At 37.7% G+C, this 26093-nt stretch overlaps 1 protein-coding gene across 3 annotated transcripts in view; it reads left to right on the forward strand.

The window, feature by feature from the left end:
* Positions 1 to 26093, forward strand: part of pde4d (phosphodiesterase 4D, cAMP-specific) — a 255431-nt gene that overhangs the window by 40809 nt on the left and 188529 nt on the right. For 2 of the 3 annotated variants that reach the window (XM_047381198.1, XM_047381200.1), the window contains one exon: positions 17314 to 17552. In XM_047381198.1, the coding sequence (XP_047237154.1) occupies positions 17314 to 17552 (239 nt within the window). Of the gene's footprint in view, positions 1 to 7480; positions 7561 to 17313; positions 17553 to 26093 lie in introns of those variants that run through there. The other variant, XM_047381196.1, reaches the window with a different exon arrangement.

Below are 26093 nucleotides of genomic sequence, written 5' to 3' on the forward strand. Positions count from 1 at the left end.
TTCTCTCTGCTTCTGATGTTAAGATTGTCCTCTCCCTAATGGTTCGGGGCATTTTAACTCATTTCACATTTTGTTATGCATCAAGCATCACAGAGCCATGCTCGAAGCTTTACAAAACTCTAGGTCATGTCCCTGCCATTTATTTTGGAAAGCTTGATGGGGACGCCTTGGTTCTAGCCTTGTAATATTGCACTACTTTGTAACAGCAAGACAAGGGGACTCCCTCCAGGAAAACACATCACCAATGACTTTTTTTTTCTATTTAGTGCCTTTACACTACTGATAGGAATGGCGGGGTGATGTTACGGCTATTCAGAGGGCAGAACATGAGGGAAAATCCCATAATCTCCCAATCAAACAGAAGTTCACTTAACCCCAGGCTTTACTTTATAAGATTAGCGGGCTGAAGTCAAGATCTGCTGTTTAATTGCTTCAGAGTCTCTAGGCATTGTAGTTTTCTTGGGTGGTCTGTTTAGTGATGCTCTCATTTAGCAGTAGTGGTTATACTTTGATTTAGTTAGGGTTTTATTATCTTAGTTTCATATTTTCTCATCCTGTTCCCAGGTTTGTTTCATTTGGTCTTGCATTTAATAGTAGGTTCTTTTACTCCAATGTGTCTCAGATGATTTGATCCCCAGAGCATTTTCAAACTATTTTTGCCATGTGGAAAGCCAAATTATCCTTTAGGAGGGAACATTGCCATTTTTGTGTAGGTGGATTATGTCGCTGTGACCCCCTGGTGAATAGTATGTCTCTTGGATTTCATGCAAAACATTACCCAAAGGGTTATACTGTCACTGCTGGTTTTCCTATTACATACACACCGCCTTGAAATAGTATTCAGTACTGTGAAACAATTTCTGATTGTGTCACTTCAGACACAAAGTCCTGTATGTATTTAATTCGATTTTTTGTGAGTGCAAAGAAGTATTTTGCATGATTTTAAATTTTCTTATCTTGACAAAGAGTAAATGCTTTGTTGAACCACCTTTTGCAGCAATTATGACTACAAAGCTTTTTGGGTATGTCTATCAGGTTTGCTGAACTAGAGACCAAAAGCTTTTGCCCATTTCTCTTTGTAAAATAGCTCAAACCTATAGTCACATATGAAGGGAGTGCTGCCACAGACTCTCAATATGATTTAGGTTTAGACTTTGACTGGGCTGTTCTAACACATGAACATGCTTTGATCCAAACCCTTCTATTGTATCTCTGGCTTTATGTTTTGGATCATTGTCCTTGCTGGAAGGTGAGCCTTTGACCCATTCTGAAGTATTTTGCAGCCTCTAACAGGGCTTCTTCTAGGATTTTCCCATGTCTATCTTGATCCATATTTTCCCCAATTCTCCAACCAGGAAATAAGCAAGGGCTGTCTTGCTGGTTAAAGGGGGTGGCCAAAGTATTAACAGAAAGGATTCTAATAATTGTGACATAATTTATTTTATCAAACGCATTTACACATGTTTTACAAATCTTTACCCGTGGTACCATTAAATCTGTCCTTTGTTGTATGTGTGCCCATGATTTATTTGTACCATTATGCTTATTAAATACTATTTCAACTTCTTCAACACGTCATCTTTGAAATATTTCCCTGCTACCGTTTTCCAGATTGTGCTTCTACAATTAGAACGTTTTTCACTGCATATGCAGGAATCCATGATGCTATGGATGCTATGACCACATTACTCATTTAAAAAGACAACAAAAACCTAACTTGCAATATCACATGTTTTCGCCCACTATTCCTTAGGTCACATTTTCTCACAATAATACTAATGTCACAAAAAACAAGAGTTTTCTGCTGTAGTGTAGCTCTTTTGCTTTGCCTTTTCAGTATACTTTACAAAGCTACTATGATGTGAGCCTTGATGTTGTGTACTCTTGATGGGAGCGTATATATGTGTAACATCAAAATCAGAATATGCATGAGTATGCAAATGTCTACAAATTGACTGCAGGAGACTTGCTTGAGCACAAAAAGTTGAGAAAATATTATTCTTTATATATGGTAGGACTGGCTAAAAATACAGTGTGAATTTGGATTTAACAGTAGCAGCAGACTTATAACAGGAAGTGTTTGAAAGAGCATCATCACAAGCTTGAAGAAATTATTAGAATGTAAGTCTATCTGTCTGTCTGCCTGCCTGTCTCTCCAGACCAAGAATGTGTACAAACATTGTTGTTAAGCCCTGAGATCTGTCTAATGTAAAGACAAACAGAGGTCTTTCATTGTCACCCTACAGTTTTACAGCTTTGTTTTGCAGTAACAAAAGCACAAACTGGTTGTAAATATCAGAACCTCTCACCATGGAGGAAAACCAAAGCCACTATCAGATCTACTATTCAGACCGTACATGCAGAAAATACAATAAAGTCCATGTTTTATGAGATATTATTGCTGCAGAATAACAAAAAAGCACTTTTAAATGAATCAGCTTGAATAGTTGCATGCATTCTCTTCAGTTTCAGGGTTTCTAAGACATAAAAAGGCTACAAGACGAAACATAAAGCCAGCTATACAATAACCCTGAAGATAAAACCTTTTGCCCTATTACTAATGCAGTGACAGCTTTTAGAAAAAGGTGGGAACTGGCTAAGAACTGTCAGATAACCAAGAGTGCTAAACGTCTTTTTCAGCCTTGTGATTCACAGTAGTTCCTTCAAACCAATCTTTTTTTTAATTACCCCACTTATCTCCTTGACATCTTACTTTCTTTTTCTTGTTAACTTCTTTCTGGGTCTGACAGTCCTTTCCTCCTCTTGCCTCAGGGTGTTCCCCAGAATCCATTTCAGTTTCCCTACTCTGATAAAGAATTCTATTGTGACAGTAAAATCAGAGAAAAGAGATGAATGATAGCACTGATGATAAAGAGTTGCGCAGACTGAGCTCACTCTGTCCTCTGGTTGGAATTTATAGTGCATTTCTGTTTTTTAATCCGACTCTTGAAGCACCTCACGATCACAGACATTTTGTTAAGGAGCTTATGGGGAAAAAAAATAGTTTGTCAATATTTTTGATGTCTAAGTGGTTTCTGTGACCTGGGATTTTAACTTGGATGAGGAAATATTGCCATTTTTTTAAGCTTATGAAGCGGAAAAATTTGTTTCTGTGAGAGGAAGTGAGGGAATGCCTTTCAGCTTTGCCTCAAGTTTCACCCAGGCACTCTTAGCAGAAGCTGTTGATAATATAAGCTACAAAAAAAAGAGCAAGCTGCAGGGAAAAAATTTCTCGCAGGTTGCACACACTGCATACTAACACTGTTATTGTAAGCATTAATTGTCATAAAAACCAAACACAGCCACCGAGCTGAGATATTGTCCAAAAATGGTCTAAAAGGCATGGAACAACATTAGAATCAGGGTGGCATTTCAATCTCTGAAAAGGTCAACAGAGAAAGAGAGCACTTATTAAAGATTCAACTGATGCATTTCATATTTGTCGTACTCTAATTGTAATGAATTAATTCACCAACCATGAACACAAGAGTATGTAACTTGCAAAGATTCGCGTGTAAAAGCTAAGTTGGAACCCGAGTGGCTCGGCTTGGAAATGGCGTTGCATTGTGATGAGTAATGAGTGTTGTCTGATGTGCAGCAGGACCATTAAAAGAAGGAGTTCATAATAAGTCCTCTAATCCTATTGTTTGTGGAATAAAGGCAAGAAGTGGGCCGAGCAGAATGAGGAATATTTTATAAAATGAAGGATAATGTGGCAAGATCTCAGCCCTCAGATAAGGAAGAACTTGATATGGGGGAAAATACCTGAATGATTCCAGTATTGAACCACCTGCATCTCTGTGAAGCCTCACATCAAGAGTTTTCATCAAAGGCTAACAACCCACTGCAGAAACCATGGATGAATTATTTTTCTTTTTGTCTCACAAATTTTATTCCACATACATTTTTAACCACTTCTATAATAAAAGCATAATTTAAAGCAGAGGGTGAGCTCTCTTTTTGCAGCTGCTGCTCTAGGATGTTAAAATCAGTAATTCAAGTAGATGAGAGTCATATCTGGCTCTGTAAGCAAGCTTTCATCAAACAAGACTCTACTTGCACGTCCATGCAATATGACTCAGGTGAAAGCTCAATATAGAGGCTGACCCTTTTTACATTGATTTCTTAAACTGCCTGTTCAACTGATCAACTGGATTCAGTACTTTTTCACAAAGACCAAAGAAAAGTTTGTCTGTGTCACAAAGCTTATTTAAGGTCCTGAAGTATCTGTGTCTTTAAAACTGTTGGCGTTTACAGTTGATTGATGGGAATCAGTTTTCTCACAGGAAGACAATTTGCCATCTTAGTAAATGGACTGAGCTTATAAAGCACTTTTCCAGTCATACAGACCGCTTTACACTAGAGCCACATTCACCCAATCGCACTCACTAATGCTCACACATTCATACACACATTAACATATGGCAGGAGGAAGCTGGAATTGAACCCACAACCTTCGGATTGCAAGATAACTACTCTTCCTATTGAGCTACAGTCGCTTGAGTACAGCCAACTGTTTTCATTCAATTGCTATGTTTAAAGTTTGCATTTCAAATTAGTGTATTTCTCTCTACATGACCCTTGAAGATCCTATCTTGTTACTTACATATTTTGTACAGAGCACATATAAAAACAACTAAACCTGACCAAAGTGTGATTAACTCAGATTTTGAGTTTTGTTTTATCTGAGCTGTCTGAAGTTGCTCCTGTGGTTTATCTTATTTAGCTCCGTACTTTTGTTCTGTTTTGATAGCATTCCCTTTTATTTTTCTGTCATATTAGCCACCTTCCGTTGCAGTACATTGAGTGATAATATTAAACTCACCTGATGCCTATACCAGTAATCACCCTCCTCTGTATTTATACTCCTGGTTTGCATTCAGTCTTGTCAGAGCCACCTCCTAGCTGATTACCTCCTTGTTGTGTCAGCAGTGTTTTTGCTTCAGCTATTATATTTTAAATCACTTCACCAAAATTTAACCTGCCTCCTGCCAGTTGTTGGGCCTCAAATAAAGTCTCAAAAACATTAGGCTAATCTTGCCAACACACTCACAAATGAGAAACTCAGAGTGCATCTATTTATTGCTACCCATAAAATAGTAGTTTAACAACCCCTACAAAAAAAAATCATCTTACTTCACAGAGGTATAATCTCACACAACAAATTAGAAACATACCACCATTGTTTTAAGTACCCCACTATTTTTTTGTATGTTTAATTTTGTTTATAACAAAATCACTAGTGCCATTTTTTGCACCCCTAACACTTGTTTACTAAACAAATGCAACTAAAACATTTTTGGAATTTAAAGTTATCTTCAAAATAGGAAAGACAATTGAACATACAATTCCAGTACTGTTTCCATTGCCCCTACCTAATAATAAACAGAAATTAAAAGTTAATCTTTTTTCAAACATTTTCTGTGAGAGATCATTCCTTCATCCATTGTCTGTACCTGCTTTTCTAAATGTTTTCTTAATGTACAAAAGACCAAAGCTTTACTCGAATCATTTAAGTTATGTTGTTGCTTTTTTTCTTTTGTGGATATTATCAATCTTCTTCTCAATTCAAGGGCTTTTTCACAAATTTAAGTTTTCTTGTTTACTGAAATGCCTCCTCTGGGGTCACGCAATCTGATTGGTCACACTGAGACAGGTTGACTTGACCACACAGATAGATTGGAATATGAAGTCCACTGAGAGCACAGGAGAGTCACTGCAGCCCAATTAACCTTTCCCTGATCCCACTTATCATAGAGAGACACTTGAGGCATTGGGAGAAAGTGAGTGGAAATGAAGTGACTGTGTGCACAATCATGATATAGTACACACATATAGACTAATTAGCCAAATATTTAAAACGATGACAGATGAAACAAATATCTCTGATTATCTTATTCAATTTTCTGCTGAAAAGCAGGGGTTCAAACACTGATGCCAATGTCAATTTAGGTTATAACACTTACCTAAACAATCACAAATAGGAAAAAGGAGTCTGGAAATAACTGACTGGAAAGTCATGACGACTTAGATCGAAATACCTTTTGCATTGCTGTGGAATGTACTCTAGCGTTCAGTGTACAGACCAGTGCTGCACTAAAGGGTCCACTAGACATAACCAAGAAATCCAACAACTCTAAATCAACGAGTTTTGAAATCTTTGTACACCATACAGTGTGTACATTTATTACTTGGTTGGCGATCCTTGTGCATCAGCTACTGCTTTGCTGTCATTGAGGCTGTGGCTCCGCTGACACATTAAGGAAGCCCAGGTTGTTGAAATAGCGGCCTTTAGCTATTCTGCATTGTTAGGTCTCGTGTGTCTCCCTTTTCTCTTAACAGTGCACCATAGATTATCTATGGGCTTTAGATCAGACGGGTTTGATGGCCAATCAAGCAGAGTGGTATCATGGTGATCAAAGCTGGCAGTGCAGGCAGTTATCAAATTCTGTTGGAAACTGAAATCAGCATCTTTACAAAGCCTGCCAGTAGACGGAAGCATGAAGTGCCCTAAATGTTTCTGTTAGACAGCTCATCTGACGTTGGACTTGATAAAACACAGTGGATCAACACCTGCAGACAACATGGCTTCCAAATCATCACTGACTGTGTAAATTTCTCAAAAGACCTGGATTATGTGCCTCTTCGCTCTACCTCCAATCTCTGGGACCTTGATTTCCAGAAAGCAAAATTTACTTGCTGCTGAAAAGAGGATTTTAGACAGTTGAGTAACAGTCCAGTCTTTCTTCTCCTCGGCCCAGTTATACACCTCTGGTGTCTCTGGTTCAGGAGTGGCTTAACACAAGGAATGCATCAGTTGTATGTCCTGGATACTCCTGTGTGTGTGGTGGCCCTTGAAGCTCTGAGTTCTGTTGAAGTCGAGCTCTTATAGACCTCCCCCAAACTCTTTACTGAGCTTCACAATCTTTGATCCTATTGCTTGTGAACTGCTTCCTACCGCATCTTTTCTTTCCTCTAAACTTCCCATTATTATGCATAACATAACATTTATTTATTAACAATAAAGTATTGTATTGGTCCTATGTAAGATTCTAATTTCCAAGTACCTGGATTTTATTAGCTGGAAGTCATCATCATCATAATTAACAGAAACAAACACTTAAAATATGTCACTCTGTGTAGAACAGATCCACAGAATGACTTCAAGTTTTCAGATGATATTTGAATTGAGATGCACCAGTTTACATGCTCACATTTTTAAGTATGCAAATGTTTTCAATTGCTAATTAATATCATAGTAACTGAAGGAGTGACAGTAGGGAAATTAATGAATGTATTACAGAGGATTAGAGCCATTTGAAGGGCAAGTAATAGCCTAACAGTGGTGAGGGAAAGATCAGCTGGCTGTTACATAAATTCATTCAGTGGTCTGTGATTGTACAATGAAAGGAATTTAAGATTAATGCTAATTAAATCTCAATGACTCATTAGATTCACCTCCTACCTGCTTTACCTTCAGCCCACTGAAAAGTGATGGGAAATCATGTTGGCTCCCCTCTTCCCCCTGCAAGCCACCGTCTGCCAATGAGTGTAATGCAGGTAATTATGTGGGAATGATAGGCTGCATGACTTTATGGATGAAGATTGGCATCTTGATGGATGCAGGGGTGGATGGGAGGTGGTGTGTTGGCTGTAACTGGTGAGACAGATGTCTGGGGGGGTGGGGTGATAAAAGCACACAAACACGTGTAAGTCAGTGCTTTGGGATGTTTTCCTAGCTGACAGAGACATGTTTTCCTGTGAGGAGCAGAAAACAATGGAGCATAAATTGTCAAGGAAATGCAACTGTTTACCGCTGAAGGTGCTTTTATTCGGTAGCTTGCTGCCGGGCATACATGAACTATTCAGATCAGAGCTGCTGTTAAGATTTTGAAAGCTCGGGAATCTTCAGCTCTGATACCTCAACTTTTTTTCTTTTTTAAGAAACAAAAGTTATTTCTGGAGTGGGGTATAATTCCTGACGTTAACTTAGTAAAAAAAACAACAAGTAATTAATACAATTTGACAGTTACGTCCAGCAGCAGGTAACACTTTGAGGAGCTCCTTTAAGCCTTGAAACAGCCATTCCAGACAATTACGTTAATGCAAAAAAACTTAAAACCATTCTAAATTTCATGAACTCCATTTCACAGTTTCTGCTCCTCTTTCACTTCTCTTGTATGTTGAGCTTCAAAAAACTGTATTGTCTGACAGTCAACTTTTCTCAACAAGACCATACCAGATGTTAAGGTCTCACTCTTTCATTTTCCTCTTGTATGTATTAATTTACTCCAATAAAAACTCTGTTCGCATTTATTTTTGTTCTATGCTGTTGCCTATTATTAATTTCATTATTTTTTTAAACAAACTGTATAAATAGCGTGCTTTGTTACACAAATATTTTAAATATCTTAATCCAGAGTAGCCAAATAATTTGAAGTCAGTCCAGTTTATTTGCCTTCAATTCAGTTAACCTAAGTTCATTATAATTCTCAGTTCTAGTCAGATAAATTTGAATTAGTTCAGATATTTTTGAGTCAATTTAATTTTATAAGTAAAATCCTTTTTTTTTGCACCACTACTGGCCTTTAGTTCATGCAGCTCAGGTCTCCAGGATCACGACTCAAACCCAGGTCTCTAACCAGGGACAGTTGCATCGAGGAGTGAAGCCTGTGTACAGTGCCTTGCAAAAATATTTGGCCCCTTTGAACTTTTCAACCTTTTGCCACATTTCAGGGTTCAAACATAAAGATATAAAATTCTAATTTTTTGTGAAGAATCAACAACAAGTGGGACACAATCGTGAAGTGGAATGAAATTTATTGGATGTGTCAAACTTGTTTAACAAGTAAAAAACTGAAAAGTGCGGCGTGCAATATTATTCGGCCCCTTTACTTTTAGTGCAGCAAACTCACTCCAGAAGTTCAGTGAGGATGTCTGAATGATCCAATGTTGTCCCAAATGACTGATGATGATAAATAGAATCCACCTGTGTGTAATCAAGTCTCCGTATAAAAGCACCTGCTCTGTGATAGTCTCAGGGTTCTGTTCAAGGCGCAGAGAGCATCATGAAGACCAAGGAACACACCAGGCAGGTCCGAGATACTGTTGTGGAGAAGCATAAAGCCGGATTTTGATACAAAAAGATTTCCCAAGCTTTAAACATCCCAAGGAGCACTGTGCAAGCAATCATATTAAAATGGAAGGAGTATCAGACCACTGCAAATCTACCAAGACCAGGCCGTCCCTCTAAACTTTCATCTTGAACAAGGAGAAGACTGATCAGAGATGCAGCCAAGAGGCCCATGATCACTCTGGATGAACTGCAGAGATCTACAGCTGAGGTGGGAGAGTCTGTCCATAGGACAACAATCAGTTGTACACTGCACAAATCTGGCCTTTATGGAAGAGTGGCAAGAAGAAAGCCATTTCTCAAAGATATCCATAAAAAGTCTTGTTTAAAGTTTGCCACAAGCCACCTGGGAGACACACCAAACATGTGGAAGAAGGTGCTCTGGTCAGATGAAACCAAAATCGAACTGTTTGGCCACAATGCAAAACGATATGTTTGACGTAAAAGCAACACAGCTCATCACCCTGAACACACCATCCCCACTGTCAAACATGGTGGTGGCAGCATCATGGTTTGGACCTGCTTTTCGTCAGCAGGGACAGGGAAGATGGTCAAAATTGATGGGAAGATGGATGGAGCCAAATACAGGACCATTCTGGAAGAAAACCTGTTGGAGTCTGCAAGAGACCTGAGACTGGGACGGAGATTTATCTTCCAACAAGACAATGATCCAAAACATAAAGCCAAATCTACGATGAAATGGTTCACAAATAAATGTATCCAGGTGTTGGAATGGCCAAGTCAAAGTCCAGACCTGAATCCAATCAAGAATCTGTGGAAAGAGTTGAAGACTGCTGTTCACGAACTCTCTCCATCCAACCTCACTGAGCTCGAGCTGTTTTGCAAGGAAGAATGGGCAAGAATTTCAGTCTCTCGATGTGCAAAACTGATAGAGACAAACCCCAAGTGACTTGCAGCTGTAATTGCAGCAAAGGGTGGTGCTACAAAGTATTAACACAAGGGGGCCGAATAATATTGCACGCCCCACTTTTCAGTTTTTTGTCTGTTAAACAAGTTTGACACATCCAATAAATTTAATTCCACTTGTTGTTGATTCTTCACAAAAGTTTTTTATTTTACATCTTCATGTTTGAGCCTGAAAGAGGTTGAAAAGTTCAAGGGGGCCGAATACTTTTGCAAGGCACTGTATATGGGTCGCAAGCTCTACTGCTGCGCCACGCTCTGTACCCAGTAAAGTACTTTTTAAACGTGAGTGAAACTCAAAGTGCTATATGAAACAAAATCAACAGAGAAACAAGACAAAATTTTAAAAAGGTTTTATATATACTTATAGATCAGTTTGCAATGGGATTAATGGATTTATAAAAACCCTAAGACAATTCAAATTTTAAGTAAAAATAACAGGATGTTTCAAAGTCCATAAAAAAAATTAAACATGATAAAAACTTCTCAAAGTTTAGCAATCAAAAAATCTGTATGCTCTGTCTCTGCGAAATACTTTGGGATTATCTGGGAAAGGTGCTATGTAAATCAAATGTGTTTACTCACTATGAATGCATACTAAAATAAAAAGGGTCTTACACTTACATTAGTCAGCTTGCTGCCTCCAGAGGAGAGTGGGTGAATGCGGTGCACTGCCTGGCTCTGCGAGACAGGCTCAGCTACAGTGACAGCTGACCTTTTTCTTCACCTCATCCAACCAAATCTGCACCTCCCTAAGAAAATAACCACCAAAACATTTGGCTGTAATCTCCATCTTGATGCATAAAGTAGTGTGCTGCAGGTACTGTGTCATCTTTAACACCTGGCTGTGTGAAGCACATGATCCTTATTTGAAATACAGAGAGTACAAAATAGCCTGATTGAACACTGAAAACATCTACTCTTTATGTGTTATTACTTTAGAAGTGTAATAAATAAAATAAATAGATCTTTTTTTTTTTTTTTAAGTTGTAGTCATTACTGAGATTCGGGGCTGCTCAGAAAACACTCAGCTACAGCGCACAGGTCTCAGGCCTACGGTTTCTTCTGCATGCAAACCAGCAACACAAATAGGATAAACATATATCTTATACCATGAATCTGAACCATTATTGTGATTATAGTATTCAGTGAATAGTTGATAAGCTACAAAGCATAATAAACCAATAACAATCAACTTCTTGAAATAAAGCCAAAAAGTGTCCACATGAAAACTTTCTGTGTCCATTTTATTTGCAGATATGCATGTAGCTGCTTGACTACCAACCTCTGATGATGTAATTGTACAAATCGTGACACTGACTGACACACAAAATCATTTTTTATTAATGCAGAACAATGACTGTGTGTAGTTTGCAGCAAGATTAATTGCACACGATCAGCTTCAATTTATCATGCTGTCTCACCAGTACACCTTGCATGCCTGTGCTGATGTATTGCAGTTTGTCCTGAATGCTGGAAGATACTGTTGGAATCATTCAGTGGCAAGATTACTAAATAACTTTGTGATTTCCCACAAGGCTAGCACACTTCAAAATTGACATGATATTGAACTTCTATCGACTGTCCTCATTTGACTTACTGTTCAGTGATGGGGGGAAAAATCTGCTGAGCTGAAGGACAATTAAAAGGAACCTCAACAGCACATTTCAGTAATGTCTTTCAACACAGCTGTGTCAAATGGTTGGAATTAAATCATGAAGTTAGTAGAGCACTGCTAATGACCCATTTATTTGATTCAGGTGTACTGAAGCAGGAAAACATCTACGACACAGGTGTCAAACTCCAGTCCTCGGAGGCTGCTGTCCTGCAACTTTTAGACATGGTCTGATTCAACACATCGGAATCACATGATTAAGCTATTAGCAGGACTCTGTTTGAGGAGGATGTAATTCTGTCATTTAATTCAGATATATTGGACTTGGGGCACATCCAATAGTTGCAGGTCACCAGCCATTGAGAACTGACTTCATACACAACAGATCTAAACCGTTCCATTGTGGTTGCATGTTTAGAGCCATTGTCCTGATGTAAGGTGAACTTTTCCAGCCTCTAACAGATTTTCTTAGAGGATTGTCCTGTTGTTAGCTATCTATCTTCCATCCAGCTCCGAATAGCTTCCTTGTCCTTGATGAAGGAAAGCATCCCCATAGCATGATGCTGCCACCACCGCTTTTCTCTATGGGAATGGTGCACTCAGGGCGATGAATGCTGTAAGTTTTCTGCATCACATAGTATTTTGGATGTTGGCTGAAATCATGGTCTCATCTAAGCAGAGTACCTTCTTTCATGTTTGCATGACATGACTTGTGGCTTTATATGAACAAAGGCTTCCTTCTTCTTACTCTACCATGAAGACCAGATTTGTGGAGTGCACAGCTAATAGTTGTCTTGTCGAGAGATTCTTCCACCTGAGCTGTGGGTCTATGGAGCTCCTCCAGAGTTACATTGACATTTTGACTGATTCTTTAATTAAAGTGTTGTCCTTTTTATAACCTCCCTCTGCTTCAGTCTACTCCACACTTTATCCTTGTGATGGTGATGATGTGATGTGTGTTGCTTGGTCTAAATGCTACTCTATGTGCAGTAATGTTCTCTAACAAACCTCAGAGGCCATCACAGAAATGCTGGATTCATACTTAGAATACACACAGGTAGACTATTTACCAATTAGACAGTTTCTGACTGTAATTAGTTGCACTTGATTGTGTTTAAGAGCATCATAGTAAAGGGTGTAAATAAAAATGCATGCCAGATTTTTCTGATTTTAATTGGAAAAGATTTTGTATCATTGTCTTTAACTTCAAATTCATTCAAAAGAAAGTTTGAGGTTCTAAAGTACTATGACAAGTACTAGGGAATGTTGTCCTAAATATGTTTGCTCCTGAAGATTTATATCTGTTAAATGATTTGCAAAAGTAACATCCAAAAGAGTTATAATAAACTGTAAACTTGAGTAACCTTGCTTCAGATGAACGGCTGTTTTTGAGGGAAGGCTTTGCTGCTGTCATTACTGCAGCAGGATCAACGTTTCTGATAACCACTTAACAGTTTATTGACCCCCCGATGTCTCTCCTCCAGGTAAACGTGGTACTGTAAAATCAGTTTCTGTCCTCTCACTCTCGTCTCATCTCCGACTTTTTAGCTTTTCAGGCGGGTGTCTCTGCCCTCAGCTGGAGCTCTTATCAGTGGATTTTTCACCTCTTCTTCTCTTGTCTATACAGTGTCAGGTTCATTTTGAGCTTTTACTCCTCTTCAGGTGAATCACTTTCGTTTTACCCTTTGTCAAGTAAAATAAGGGTTCAGTGTTCTCTTTCAAGATGTGTCATTTATTTTAGTAGCTGTCCATTTTATAAAACATTATCAGGTGCATTTTCCTAAATATACAACTACTGTATGTGCATTTGCTGGGAAGCAGATATGTAAACCAATTGATGCAGCAAAGGAAATATTTTTTAAATTAAATTCAAAATAGGCAGACTTGCTTTAGTGGCTTCCTATCCTGTTTTTGTGCTTCCCTGAAGAAGAAAATAAATTTGTCCATATTGAAAATCCAACAAGGTTCTGCAAAACATTTTGAGAAATATTTCTGCAATTTTGCATTTATTTCACCCTAAAGACTTTCATTTAGCGCCTTGCAAAATTATTAATAGTCTTTGAACCTTTTTACATTTTGTCACATTATTTGTGATAGACCAAAAGAAAATATTTTCACAATTGTGGACTTTTTAATGTTTGTCTATAAGAAAAAATTATCCTGATTAAATATTTTGAATTTTGTGCTAGTTATTTGACAAAAGTTGAGGGATTAAACTCTATTTCAAGTTACTGCATATGCTTCATTCCAAGCAGTGGCAGACTTTGCCTGGTGCCATTTTGGGGCACCAATAGCAAACAGTAGAAAATTCCTATTTTAAGAAGACAGAACTATTCATTAAAATACTTTGGAAAAACCTTTGTTTTAATATTATAGTACAAGTCAACACCACTAACCGTGTTCAAACTAATAATGAGGGTAGAGGTGATCTGGTAAATCTTGTAATTTGTTCCTTGCCATTTTGTATTTTCAATTGACGATTTTGTTTACACAACATATGACTCTGAAAAGAGGGGAAAGGGAATAAGTGGAACTGCAATGTTCAGAAACGTAAAGATAAAAATTAAAGACATACAATATGATAAGAATCATATAAAGACATATATGTGTGGAGGGAAGGGTGGTACAGTGAGGAGAACAAGTATTTGATACACTGCAGATTTGACAGGTTTTCCTACTTGAAAAGCATGTAAAGGTCTTTAATTTTTATCATAGCTACTCTTCAACTGTGAGTGACGGGATCTAAAACAAAAATCCAGAAAATCACATTGTGTAATTTTTAAGTGATTAATTTGCATTTTATTGCATGACATCAGTATTTGATCACCTAACAACCGGTAAGAATCCCAGCTCTCACAGGCCTGTTGGTTCTTCTTTAAAAAGCCCTCCTGTTCTCCCCTCATTACCTGTATTAACTGCACCTGTTTAAACTCATTATCTGTATAAAAGACACCTGTCCACACACTCAGTCAAACAAACTCCCACCTCTCCACAATGGCCAAGACCAGAGAGCTGTGTGAGGACATCAGGGATAAAATAGACCTGCACAAGGCTTCGATGGTCTACAGGAAAATAGCCAAGCAGTTTGGTGAGACGTTCCAGAGGAAGAAGCAATTATAGCATATAAGAAAATGGAAGAAGTTCAAGATGACTCTGAATCTCCTTTGGTCTGGGGCCCCATGCAAGATCTCACCTCGTGGGGGATAAATAATAATGAGGAAGGTGAGGGATCAGCCCAGAACTACACAGCAGGACCTAGTCAATTCCCTGAAGAGAGCTGAGACCACAGTCTCAAAGAAGACCATTAGTAACACACTACGCCGCCATGGATTAAAATCCTGCAGCACATGCAAGGTCCCTCTGCTCAAACCAGCGCATGTCTAGGCCCGTCTGAAGTTTGCCAATGACCATCTGGATGATCCAGAGGAGGAATGGGAGAAGGTCATGTGGTCTGATGAGGCAAAAATCGAGATTTGTGGTCTAAACTCCACACACCGTGTCTGGAGGAAGAAGAAGGATGAGTACAACCCCAAGAACCCCAACCAGTTGTTTTTCTGATGTATCAAATACTTATGTCATGCAATAAAATGCTAATTAATAATTTAAAAATCACACAATGTGATTTTCTGGATTTTTGTTTCAGATTCCATCACTCACAGTTGAAGAGTACATGTGATTAAAAATTAAAGACTTCTACATGCTTTCTTTGCAAGTGGCAAACCTGAAAATCAGCAAGTACTTGTTCTTCCCACTAAATATGAGGATAGAGTTAATGGGGTTGGCAGATATTAATAGGTTAGTATGGATAACAGTTAGTACTTGCTGGTCTTTTGTAATGTGTGGACAGAGAATGCATCAAGATAAAAAAAAAAAACATCAAATGTGTTAATATTGAAGGAGATGACCTCATTATGCTGTACTTTGTGTTTTTGTACAGCATTAGGGGTTATAAATTACCTCAATTGTCCACTAAGACTTCTATAAAAGAAGTTGTGTTCCCTCCCTTGATTTTCTGAAGAGAGAATAACACGAGAAAGAGATTAATTGCAACATGTATAGAATAATGTAATTATTAATAAAATGTACTTTACTCTATCCTGCTGTCCTCTAGGTTCCCTATTTCTGTCTCCTCTTCTATACCTCTTTCACTGGAAAATTAATGTACTCTTCTTTTCTTTTCCTTTATCGAATTGAAATATCCTTTATTGTGCCTTGGAGGGAAAATTTGGCTGTGCCAGCGGCAAGGTAAAAAGGCCTATAGAAGCATACAGATCAGGCAAAAACTCTAACAATCAAAAAGCAAAGTCAAAATGTTCGAATGGACTGTGCAGCTGTGCAATTATTATTCGCTGTCCCTTGTTTCCTCTTTCTCTCCTTTATTGTCCCTCTTATACTCTTGTAACTGTATATTCCTCTTCTTCATGGCCCTTTATAGTTGTTGTTTCTAGTTTATTTTATTGGTAGTAGTGATCAGTATTTATCTATTCAACATTAATAATTCTGTCACTTTTTTATAGCTGGCTGACACAGTTGATCCCACTGATTAAATCTAACCCTGCAGGCTTTTCCCTCTGTAAACCTTTCCATTGGTGCATCCATGTCCATCATTTCCCTGACCTCATGTTCAATGCCAATAATAGCAGGGGAAGACAGTCTGTCCTGTAATGTAGCATGTTGGACTTCCGGTGTGTTTTGAGTCATTTAAACACTGAGAAGCTTCTTTCACAGAAAGGGGGTTTAGGAGCCAAAGAACTATACTTACATACAAGTTCTGCTGATATAAATAATCTAACATCTCAAATGGTGATAAAAATTGTGAGGGGAAGGATACCTTTCATACTTTAATGTACTGTAGAAAAAATAAACATAGTACTGCAGTTTGTCTCAGCTGTATTCACTTTCCTGTCATTGTGGGTCCTTTTACCCAGAATTTATAGAGGGTAATTCCTAAAACTCTTAAATCTCTCCATGTGAACTGTACTGTAACAGCAACCCTTAATCATATCTTATCATGGGAATCTTCCTGCTTGTCCTGTTGTTCCTCGGCACTCATTTGTTCTATCTTGACCCAGTTCAGGTCTCTGTCCACACTGTCCACACTAATGCTTGTCAATATTTTCGGCAGGAATATAAAGAAATGTCTGTTTTTTCACGCTTTTTTCATTTCCCTCTTCACTTTGATAAACCCACTTCGTCTTTCTCCTGTCAGATTCGTCCCACCTCTCACTCAAACAAACTGCACCTACTGGATTTTTTTGTGACGATATAACCTATTTTATTATGAGAGCAGACCCTGTCGTGAAGGCCTTCAGGGAATATGTTTTACATCAATGAAGGCTACAATTGTCCTTAATTCAAATTGAGTTGCTACAATTCTCTGAAACCAGACTCATGCCATTTAAATTTTACATAAAACTGAACATATTCTAAGTTGGTGAAGCTTTCAGCTTGATATTGTTGATGTTTTGTGGACATGGAACAACACAATGTAAAACTAACTGGTGCTGCAGTTTTTAAATATTCTGTCCAGGGTTGCTTAAGGTCTTTTCAGATGTAGTCTTTCAACTTTTTTATTATTTCAAACCTGTCCATCATTTCCTGGAGGTCTAATTTTAACTGCCTGTCATGTCTTCCCCCTCAGGTGTCTGATGAGTCACCTGACTCCCCAGAGCCAGGACCAGTCCCCTGCATGGAGCCCTTTCTGGTGCGGAGGCTCTCCTGCCGGACGGTCCAGCTGCCCCCTTTGGCCTTTAGACAGGCCGAACAGTACTACTGCGACCGGAAGCCCGAGCCGGACACGGTCACAGTTCCACCTCGGCCCACGACATTGCCATTACGAGCACCGCCGCTCATTGCCATCACCTCTGCCGATACCATCAGGTAGGAGGATGTGGACCTCTACCGTGCCACAAATAGAGCACAATTTTCCAGGCTCTTCTGAATTTTGAACTGCATTGGATTGACACGAGGTGACTAACAAAATAAATGAGTGGGCATCCCATAATTACATGGCATAGAATGAATAAAGCTTGAAAGCTGATACTAAATGACCAGAAATAGCAGAAAAGTTTGTTTTGTTGTTTTATAAAATAGTTTTAAAGTGTATTCTGTGCCATATACACACAGCTAAGTTGTTAATTATGAAAGATTTTGAAATTTATTTGCCACAGTTTTTTAGTTAAAATGATTCAAAAGGGGCAACTTCAAACAATATATAAATCTGGACATGTACATTGAATTGCAAAAGTCTTCACCATTTTCCTACATTTTAGTCACATTACAACTACAACCTTAAAGTATTTTTTTTTGGGTTATGCTTATAAGTGGGAAGTGGAAACAAAATGAACTGACATGCCAGGCGGCAGAACATTAATCAGAGAAACAGCAAAAAGGCCCATAGTAGACCTGGAGGAGCTGCAGAGATCTTCAGCTCAGGTAGGACAATTTGTTGACACTACTACTATTAGACTTTGCAAATCTGGCCTTCATAGAAATGAAAAAGGAAGAAAAACATTGTTTTTTTAAAAGAAAACATTAAGAGGTTCCAAAAAACAGGTAGGCGACACAGCAAGCATGTGGAAGAAGGTGCTCTGCGGTCAGATGAGACTAAAATGTAATTTGGGAGCTGGTCAGAGTAGATGGGAAGAAAGATGGAGGTAAATACAAGACAAAGCTTAGAGACAACCTGACCTTCAGTTATTTTGTAAAGAATAGAAAAACACTTCACTCTCTAGATGTGTTGATTAAGATATCGCAAAAGACATGCTGCTGTAGTTGAAAAGTGGTTTAACAAATCATTGACTCAGGGTGGCTGAATACAGCGCCAGGGCAAACTTCAGATTTCTTTTTGTAATTAAATTAAAAAGCAATGTCTCGTTTTAATTCCATGTAACAGTTATGCACTACTTTGAGTTGGTCTGTTACATTAACTCCTAAAAATATTCACTGAGGTTGGCTGTGGTATGTGACAAAATGTAAATAAGCTGTGTTTTCCCCTTTGAACTGCAACACAGATTTATAAATTACATTCTTTTACAGAGCATGATAAGGCTTTTTAGCAGAAGATCACAACTAGTCTAACTGTGATGGATTCGGTGCACATCATTCTGCCTTGCTTAGCTGAAACCTAATCAGTTGTATCCAAAGGTCTCACAGACAGAAAGTGCAAACACAATCACGAGATCCATACATCAAGTTCTGTTCAGGGAGAGATAGAAAAGCATTGGTGTCAAAGATACTGACTTTCCTGAGTAAAGAGCAAAGGGTTTCAATCATGATCAGTTCCCTCAAAAAATGCCTGCCATTAGAGTGGCCTTACAAGACAAGTAGTGGTCTCTAAGTTACTGCCTTGTGGGTGGGAGGAACAATTGGAAAATTGTAGGTATTCCCCAGCCAACCTTACCACACCTTTGCTACCATGCAATCTAAAACAAAACAAATCGGGCACATTTAGTTTATTTGTTTCATTCAGTGTTGTAGGACTTTGCTTAACATTGAGAGTTGAAATTTTTACGCTTTGAATGTAATTTATTTTTGTTGTTGTAAAAGAAATATAATACAATCATATATTGTAACATTCCATAATACATATAATATTAATCATAATCATATATATTTTTTCAAATATAATAAAATGGGAATGTTTTAAGTTTTGGGACAACATTTGAAAACTTAAAAAAAAACAGTTTATTGAAGATAAATGAATGAAAGTGAACAATGCTTAAACTGCCTCAGGAAGTCGGTTTGAATAAGTACTCTAAAACAATACAGAAAATCCGCCTACATACGATCTGTTCCCACTCAGCCACCCATACAAGGAAAAAAATAAATAAATAAAATAAAGAGAATTTTAGAAAATGGTTATTCATCAATCTAGTTTACTGTGAGGTAAATATTTATTTGATCAACTGCTGAATTTGTCAGTTTGCTCACTTATAATTATATTTAAAGTCTATAACTTTACAGCAGCTTCACAGTATATAAACCAAAAATCCAGCAAGAACACATTACATACAAGTTAAACATTAAGTCAAATGTCACAGAGTGAATAGGTGTTTGATCTCCAAGCAGAACATGACTTTGAACATAGTACAACTCACATCATTAAAGCATTTCTAGTAGTAGTTCATCAGAGTTCCACGCATTTCAGGAAGGATTTAGGCAAAATCCTTTTCAGAAACACGGCTGCTGATTAGCAAGTTGAAGCCCCTGCTTCACACATATTTTTTGCAGGATTGTGTTCTGGAGACTGGCTAGGCAACTCCATGAGCATATAGTGTTTTATTTTATGCCATTGGTATTTAGAGAGACCCATCCATTCCAATCTTCAGACTTTTGGCTGAGGAAAGAAAGTTTTTGCCCAAGTTTTTTTTCTTTGTAAAGAGAACCATCTGTTGGTCCCTACATTTTTTTTCATTATCCTAACTGCTTGAGACAAATTCCTGAATGGCGATTTGGATCGAGGGTGACTGTCATTTTTTTTCCATTATCCATTGATTGCACCAACATTTGTCACCTTCTCACCAACCTTCTTGCTGATGGTCTTAGGGATCATTGCAGCCTTGTTGCAGCTCTTTGCTCTTGATGTGCTTTATACACCGAGTCACTTCAAATTAATATTTTAGTTAATAATATGCAAATCAATTTAAACTTTGATGTAATGTTTATTTCTGGATTTTTAGTAGATATTCTGTGTATTCACATTATTATAAAACGGCCACGAAAATGAAAGATTTTGCATTTCCTTTTAAGTGACTAAACTTTCAAAATGAGCTCAAATGTTTTTCCTCCACTGTGTTTGCTTATTCAAACTTTAGATCTAACTTTTCTTCAGCAAAAACTGAAATAAATTAAATTGAAAAAATATGTGTAGTCATAAATCTAAGCATTTCAGCTCAGACAAACAGAAGATTTCAGGGAGACCTCTATTTTCAGTAAATAACAATTTGTTACATAAAATACATTATTTGTTATAAACAATTAATAAAAAATAGGCATGTAACAGTTTAGATTGCATGGAGATATTAGAGATAAAGGCTTTACTAAGTACAGATATAGGCAATTTTAAGAAGAAACTAAAGACAGCTCAAGACAACTAGTTTATACCTTAAAACAATACTGATTTCTATGGTTTCAAATAAGTAAACTTGCCTAAAGAAAACATCATAAACAACAGATTAAGTTAATCAGAAATCAATGAAACAGGACACTACCCCCCCTCAAAATAAAATTGTTTTTTGCTTACAAAAAGGAAAATTACATGGGTTGTTACCAAGACTTAACAGTATTCCTGGTCAGCCTTTTAAATGAAGGGACATATCAGACTAACTGTTGTGGAAGCTTAGGTCCTTCGGTGTTTGCTGCACAATGTTGCATATATTCTTTAAATCTGTTATGGAGTGTAATCTCATCTGCAGCCACCTGTTGGGGTATCATCATCAGAGTCAGCGACTTCAAAAAGCTGATAGAAAAAATGCTGGTTCTGTTCTAAAGACCACCCTGAAGCTAAATGTTGAAAAAGGATGCTTATTGAAATAAAAATCATTATGGAAAACCCAGAGCAGCCACTTCATGAAACTGTACCTTAACAACACAACCTATGCAGCTATAATTCTGCAAAACCTATAGAGCACTACAGGAGATCCTTCCTGTTTGTCAATAATAAATGTTTGAAGAAACTCAAATAATGAATTTCTACCCCATCTAAATTCTTTTTGAGATGAATAAAATATTATTGACTTGAAATGAGCAGAATGAATTGAAATTGTTCTTATGATGCCACTGCAGCAACATTGGATTAACTCAAAGTCTGTTAAATTGGGCGATATCTGGAGTAAGGATGATTTCTCCAAGTGGTTATCCTCATGCAAGAACATTTTTCAGTATGTCCAAACTTGTGAGAGCTTGGCTTAGGTGCTAGGGTGACCAGATATTAAAAAAACGAACGAAGGACAATAAGGATGCTTATGAGGGACACTGTGGGATACATTATAAACACTATGATGACGTCATAAATTTGAATTTAACAAAGATCTCACATTAGATTCATCAGTCTCTGCTTTGCCTGTTAGGGCAAAACAATGAATTAGTACAAGTTTGAAAACAACTTTACAAGCTTTTAAAGTTTAACACTGATTACCTTGTCTATCTGGCAGTCATCTCTGGGTTTGAGTTAAAATGTCCACAGATCAGCAGGCGGATTTTTCAGCTGTGCGTTTCTTGTGCGACTCACTTTTACATTGTTGCTTCACATTGTGCTCCCCTCTGAGTGAATTGAAAAATAACTATGGTAAATGTCATAAAAATCCCTCAGAAATTACCTTTCACTAGCCTCACCAAGCTATAAACCATTTCAGTCTTTGTTGTAGCTGCATTATATTTTCCATGACTTACTTTCCATTGTATTCTGTATAGTCTACTGATGTAAGCTATACAAGGAAATTATTTTCTTGTTCTGTTGTATTTTACTAGCATCATGGTGCGCAGGTTGGTCATGTAGTGGGACGCTGCTGTGTATTTTGATTGACAGCTGCTGCAGCTCTGTGATGATGGCTACAGCTCTGCTTTCTTTACATTTCAGAAAAGCTCCAGTCAAATAGTTTTTTGACTTATCGGAATTTGACCCACTCAAACGTGGGACATTGTTTCTGTTTGAGGGACACTGGGACAGGAGTTAAAAAGTCCCACAGCACAAATCAGGACATCTGGTCACTCTATTAGCTGTGTTTGCTACAATATCACATGTGTGTAAAAGTGATGGTACAGTGTTGTTTAGTTAAAGCTGCAAATCATTAAAAAGAAAGTCAGAAGGGAAATAGTGTAGAGTATTAGTTGTGTATATACTTGATATTTGGGGTCCATGTGTGTTTGTTCTCCAGTTTAGATGGTTAAAAATATTTTTCTTCAAGATTTTTAATCAAGAAGCAAGAAGATCCTGGGTTCAAATCCCAGCCTGGGGTCTTTTTCTACATGTAGTTTGCATGTTCTCCCTCTGCCTGTGTGAGTTCTCTCAAGGTATTCTGGTTTCCTCTCACAGTCCAAAAACATGGCTGTTTTTTGGCCTCTCTAAATATCCCTTGGGTATGTGTGTGTGCATACGTGTTTGTCCTATGTGTCTCTGTGCTGCCTTGAAATGTCCAGGGTGTATTTCACCTCTTGCCTAAACAAATGTTCCCTACATTAAGTGTTTTCCAATTAAATTCCCCCACAAAAATCATTATTCCTTTAATAAGAGTTTGTCCTGTGTGGGTTGAGTAGAGAACTCCCCCATCATGATGTGGATGAGCAGTTAATGGATAACTCAAAAACAGCATACATGAGATGGAATTATTTAATTAAACCAGGAGTCTTACAGATTTCTTGCAGAAAGTTGACATTACATGGGGAGTATAACAGGAAAACTACAGCTGATGAACAGGTTAAAAGAAACAACAGAGAAAACAACATATCTTATTTGAATGGTCAGTAGTTGGTGGGGAAACATCCAAAACTTGTCTGCTTCACTATCACTGTTATTGCAACAATGTTTCATCAACACTCAGCTTTATAGGAATGCACCTCCAATTGCCGAAAGACAAATAAAATAAATTCCCTTTGTTAAAAGATACAAGTTTGACATTCAGGGCAATAGTGAAATTGAGTGGCAAACAGAAGAGCAAATGATAGTGGTGGTTGGATTAGAGGTGTTGTTTTTATTTGGGATTTTTCCACTGGATCACCTCGACCCTGACTCACACTGCAGCAGAATGATGAGGTCAAGACATGTCTCAAAGTTCTGATTTAAGAAGAACACAGAGTTCTGGCTGTGATTGACCGCAGTTAATTAACCTCAGCTTCACTGAACATTTAAGAGAGCACTTGGAAAAACGAAGAGACCAAATGAAGAGGGTGTTACAACAAGCTGGAATAGTGTTGGTCAGGTTTTCCGCATGGGCTTCAACTAAGAGGCAAGGCTGTCAGGTAAAAAAAAAAAAAAAGGGTTTAATGCAGCAATGATGGCAAAGGAAATGACACAGTAATCAAAATGTGATAATGTCATACAAAATAATAATAATATAATTATAATAATGCTAATGGTAATATAGTCTGTTGCCCTGCGATGCACTGGTGTACCCCGCCTCCCGCCCATAGACTGCTGGAGATAGGCACCAGCTTCCCCGCGACCCACAATGGAAGAAGCGGTAGAAAATGATTAACTGACTGACTGGTAATATAGTGCTAATGATAATAATCATGTAATGCATTTTCATGAGATCTTTAATCAACAGACAGTTATCACTTTTGACATATTCAAGAATCTCTTTGCTAGCAATAAATATGCACTAATAACAGTTTGCTTGTCCATATAATTATGAAGCTGCATGTAAAGGAAGAGTTGGGTCTAAAATAGTTCAAGGTTATAAATTGCATTGATTTGTGGTGATGCAGTTTACCCTTATTTAAATGGGATTTTTTGCTTGCTCTTAGGGGAAATTTTTCATGAGTACTTTTACAATTTGCAGTCATATTTCTTTAGATTCTGAACGGCCAGAGATGTTCAGGTCACACAGACTGTGCAAAAAAAAAAAAGAAAAATACCACCTTCTGAAAAAGAAGAAGCATCACATGCACAGAGTAATAACCAGAACTTATCTATATTACTTCTGTAAATAAGATCCGTCCATTGAGGCTATTTAATTTATTATTCATTTCTTAATGAATCACTGAAATCCATTGTCTTTTACATCTTTAAACATCCAATATTTATATCCACAACACTAACTGATTTAGAAATGCCGTTCAGAATGTGATACAATCAGTTACGATAAGTGCCTCATAAGGTTAGATGCCAGGAGTCTCTGTTTTATGTGTTCAATACTGCACCTGCTGTTTTATTCCTAAAGAGAGGGTGGTGCGAAAAGAAAATTGCTTGCATGTGCTGGATTTCCAAAATCGGGGAAACTACACTGCTTTGTGAATTCCATGTCAAGTGCAATTAAAGCACTTTCTTTCTTTCTTTCTTTCTTTCTTTCTTTCGTCTGTAGGTGACAGAATTGTGAAAGACTATGCCAGCCTCTCAACAAATTGGGTTTCCTTGTGCAGGAGAGCATCATAAAAGGCAGGAAGCTAAATTAGAAATTTGTCAGCAGCAAAGCAATGTATCTTGCTATTTAAATGGCCTAATAACATGCAAAGTGTTGGTATTTAAATGTTTCCCATCTGGCTGCAGACAGTGTGACTCATTAAACGTTTGAGGTCTAACAGATTCTGTTCCTCACCTCTGTTACTTAGTAATCCTAACAGGAAAAGAAGAAACATTACAGAACGTTAAAGCTAAGGCAACCAAAAATCTGTTTGGTTTAAAAAAACTTTGCTTCAAGGTTCTAAAAACTGTAGAGTTTATTTTAAAGTGCAACATAAAGACGTTTTGTACATATCTGCTATTTGCTTATGACACTTTGATGTGTTCGAAAACAAAATTAGAAAAAACGTCAGTTTCTGTCTGGAGATTTCTACTATCACAGCACTGTGGATGAAATTAATTTTGGCAGAGAATAACACAATTTCTCCAACTTCATTTTTTTCCCTGAAGGGTTATACTATACCCACCAGCTTTCTGTATCAGAGCCAACAGTCCAATGGGGAAATCATAATTCAGCTTGGAGATCAAAGTACAGCCAGGAAGTTAGAAGAAGCCTATGAAGTCAGTGGTCAAAGCTGTCTGTCAAATCTAAAATCCCCCATTGTCTTCATGAAAACATAACAGAATCCTCTCATTTACCCAGGGGAGAATGATAGTCGTCTCTGACTCAACTTTCATCATGATGGCATGACATGAATATCACCTATACACATAGTGCTACCTGCATATGCCAGATGAGAAGGGATATACACAAGCTTCATCATTCATATTTCTAGCTCCCCCTTAGTGCTTTTACCACCTTGGGTACAGCAAAATGAGCTGTCAGTTTCTGCTTGCTAAAATGGCATAATACTTTTTAGGGTTCTAAGTTAAAAATAATATTATTACAGCTTTGTGAACTTATTCTAAATAACAGTACGGCATGACGAAGCTTTAGAAAAAACAAAGGAAAGAAGTTGTCAATAGTTACATTTCAGGCAGGCAAAGCTATTTTCATGACAATTCTTTGAAAACTGTCTGCTGTTCTTCATAATTGCTGCTTGATTTGCAAGAACATGTTCACTCAATCGGGCAATTTTGCCTGTCACAAAGATGTGTCGCACATTTACATTGTTCAGTCAGCTGTATCTATGACAGGATCTGCCGTTCATAATGAAGAAACATAGTCAATACTGAATAATTCATCCTGGCACTCTGACAATGTGAAAAAAGGCATATGGTATTGGATGTGGAAACAGCTCATCCTCCATCTGACTGACTGTCAGTGAAGTTTGATGGGATGATCAGAAAGCTGCAAGCTT

This window comes from Girardinichthys multiradiatus, chromosome 12 (assembly GCF_021462225.1).
Source record: "Girardinichthys multiradiatus isolate DD_20200921_A chromosome 12, DD_fGirMul_XY1, whole genome shotgun sequence".
NCBI classification, from domain to species: Eukaryota; Metazoa; Chordata; class Actinopteri; order Cyprinodontiformes; family Goodeidae; genus Girardinichthys; species Girardinichthys multiradiatus.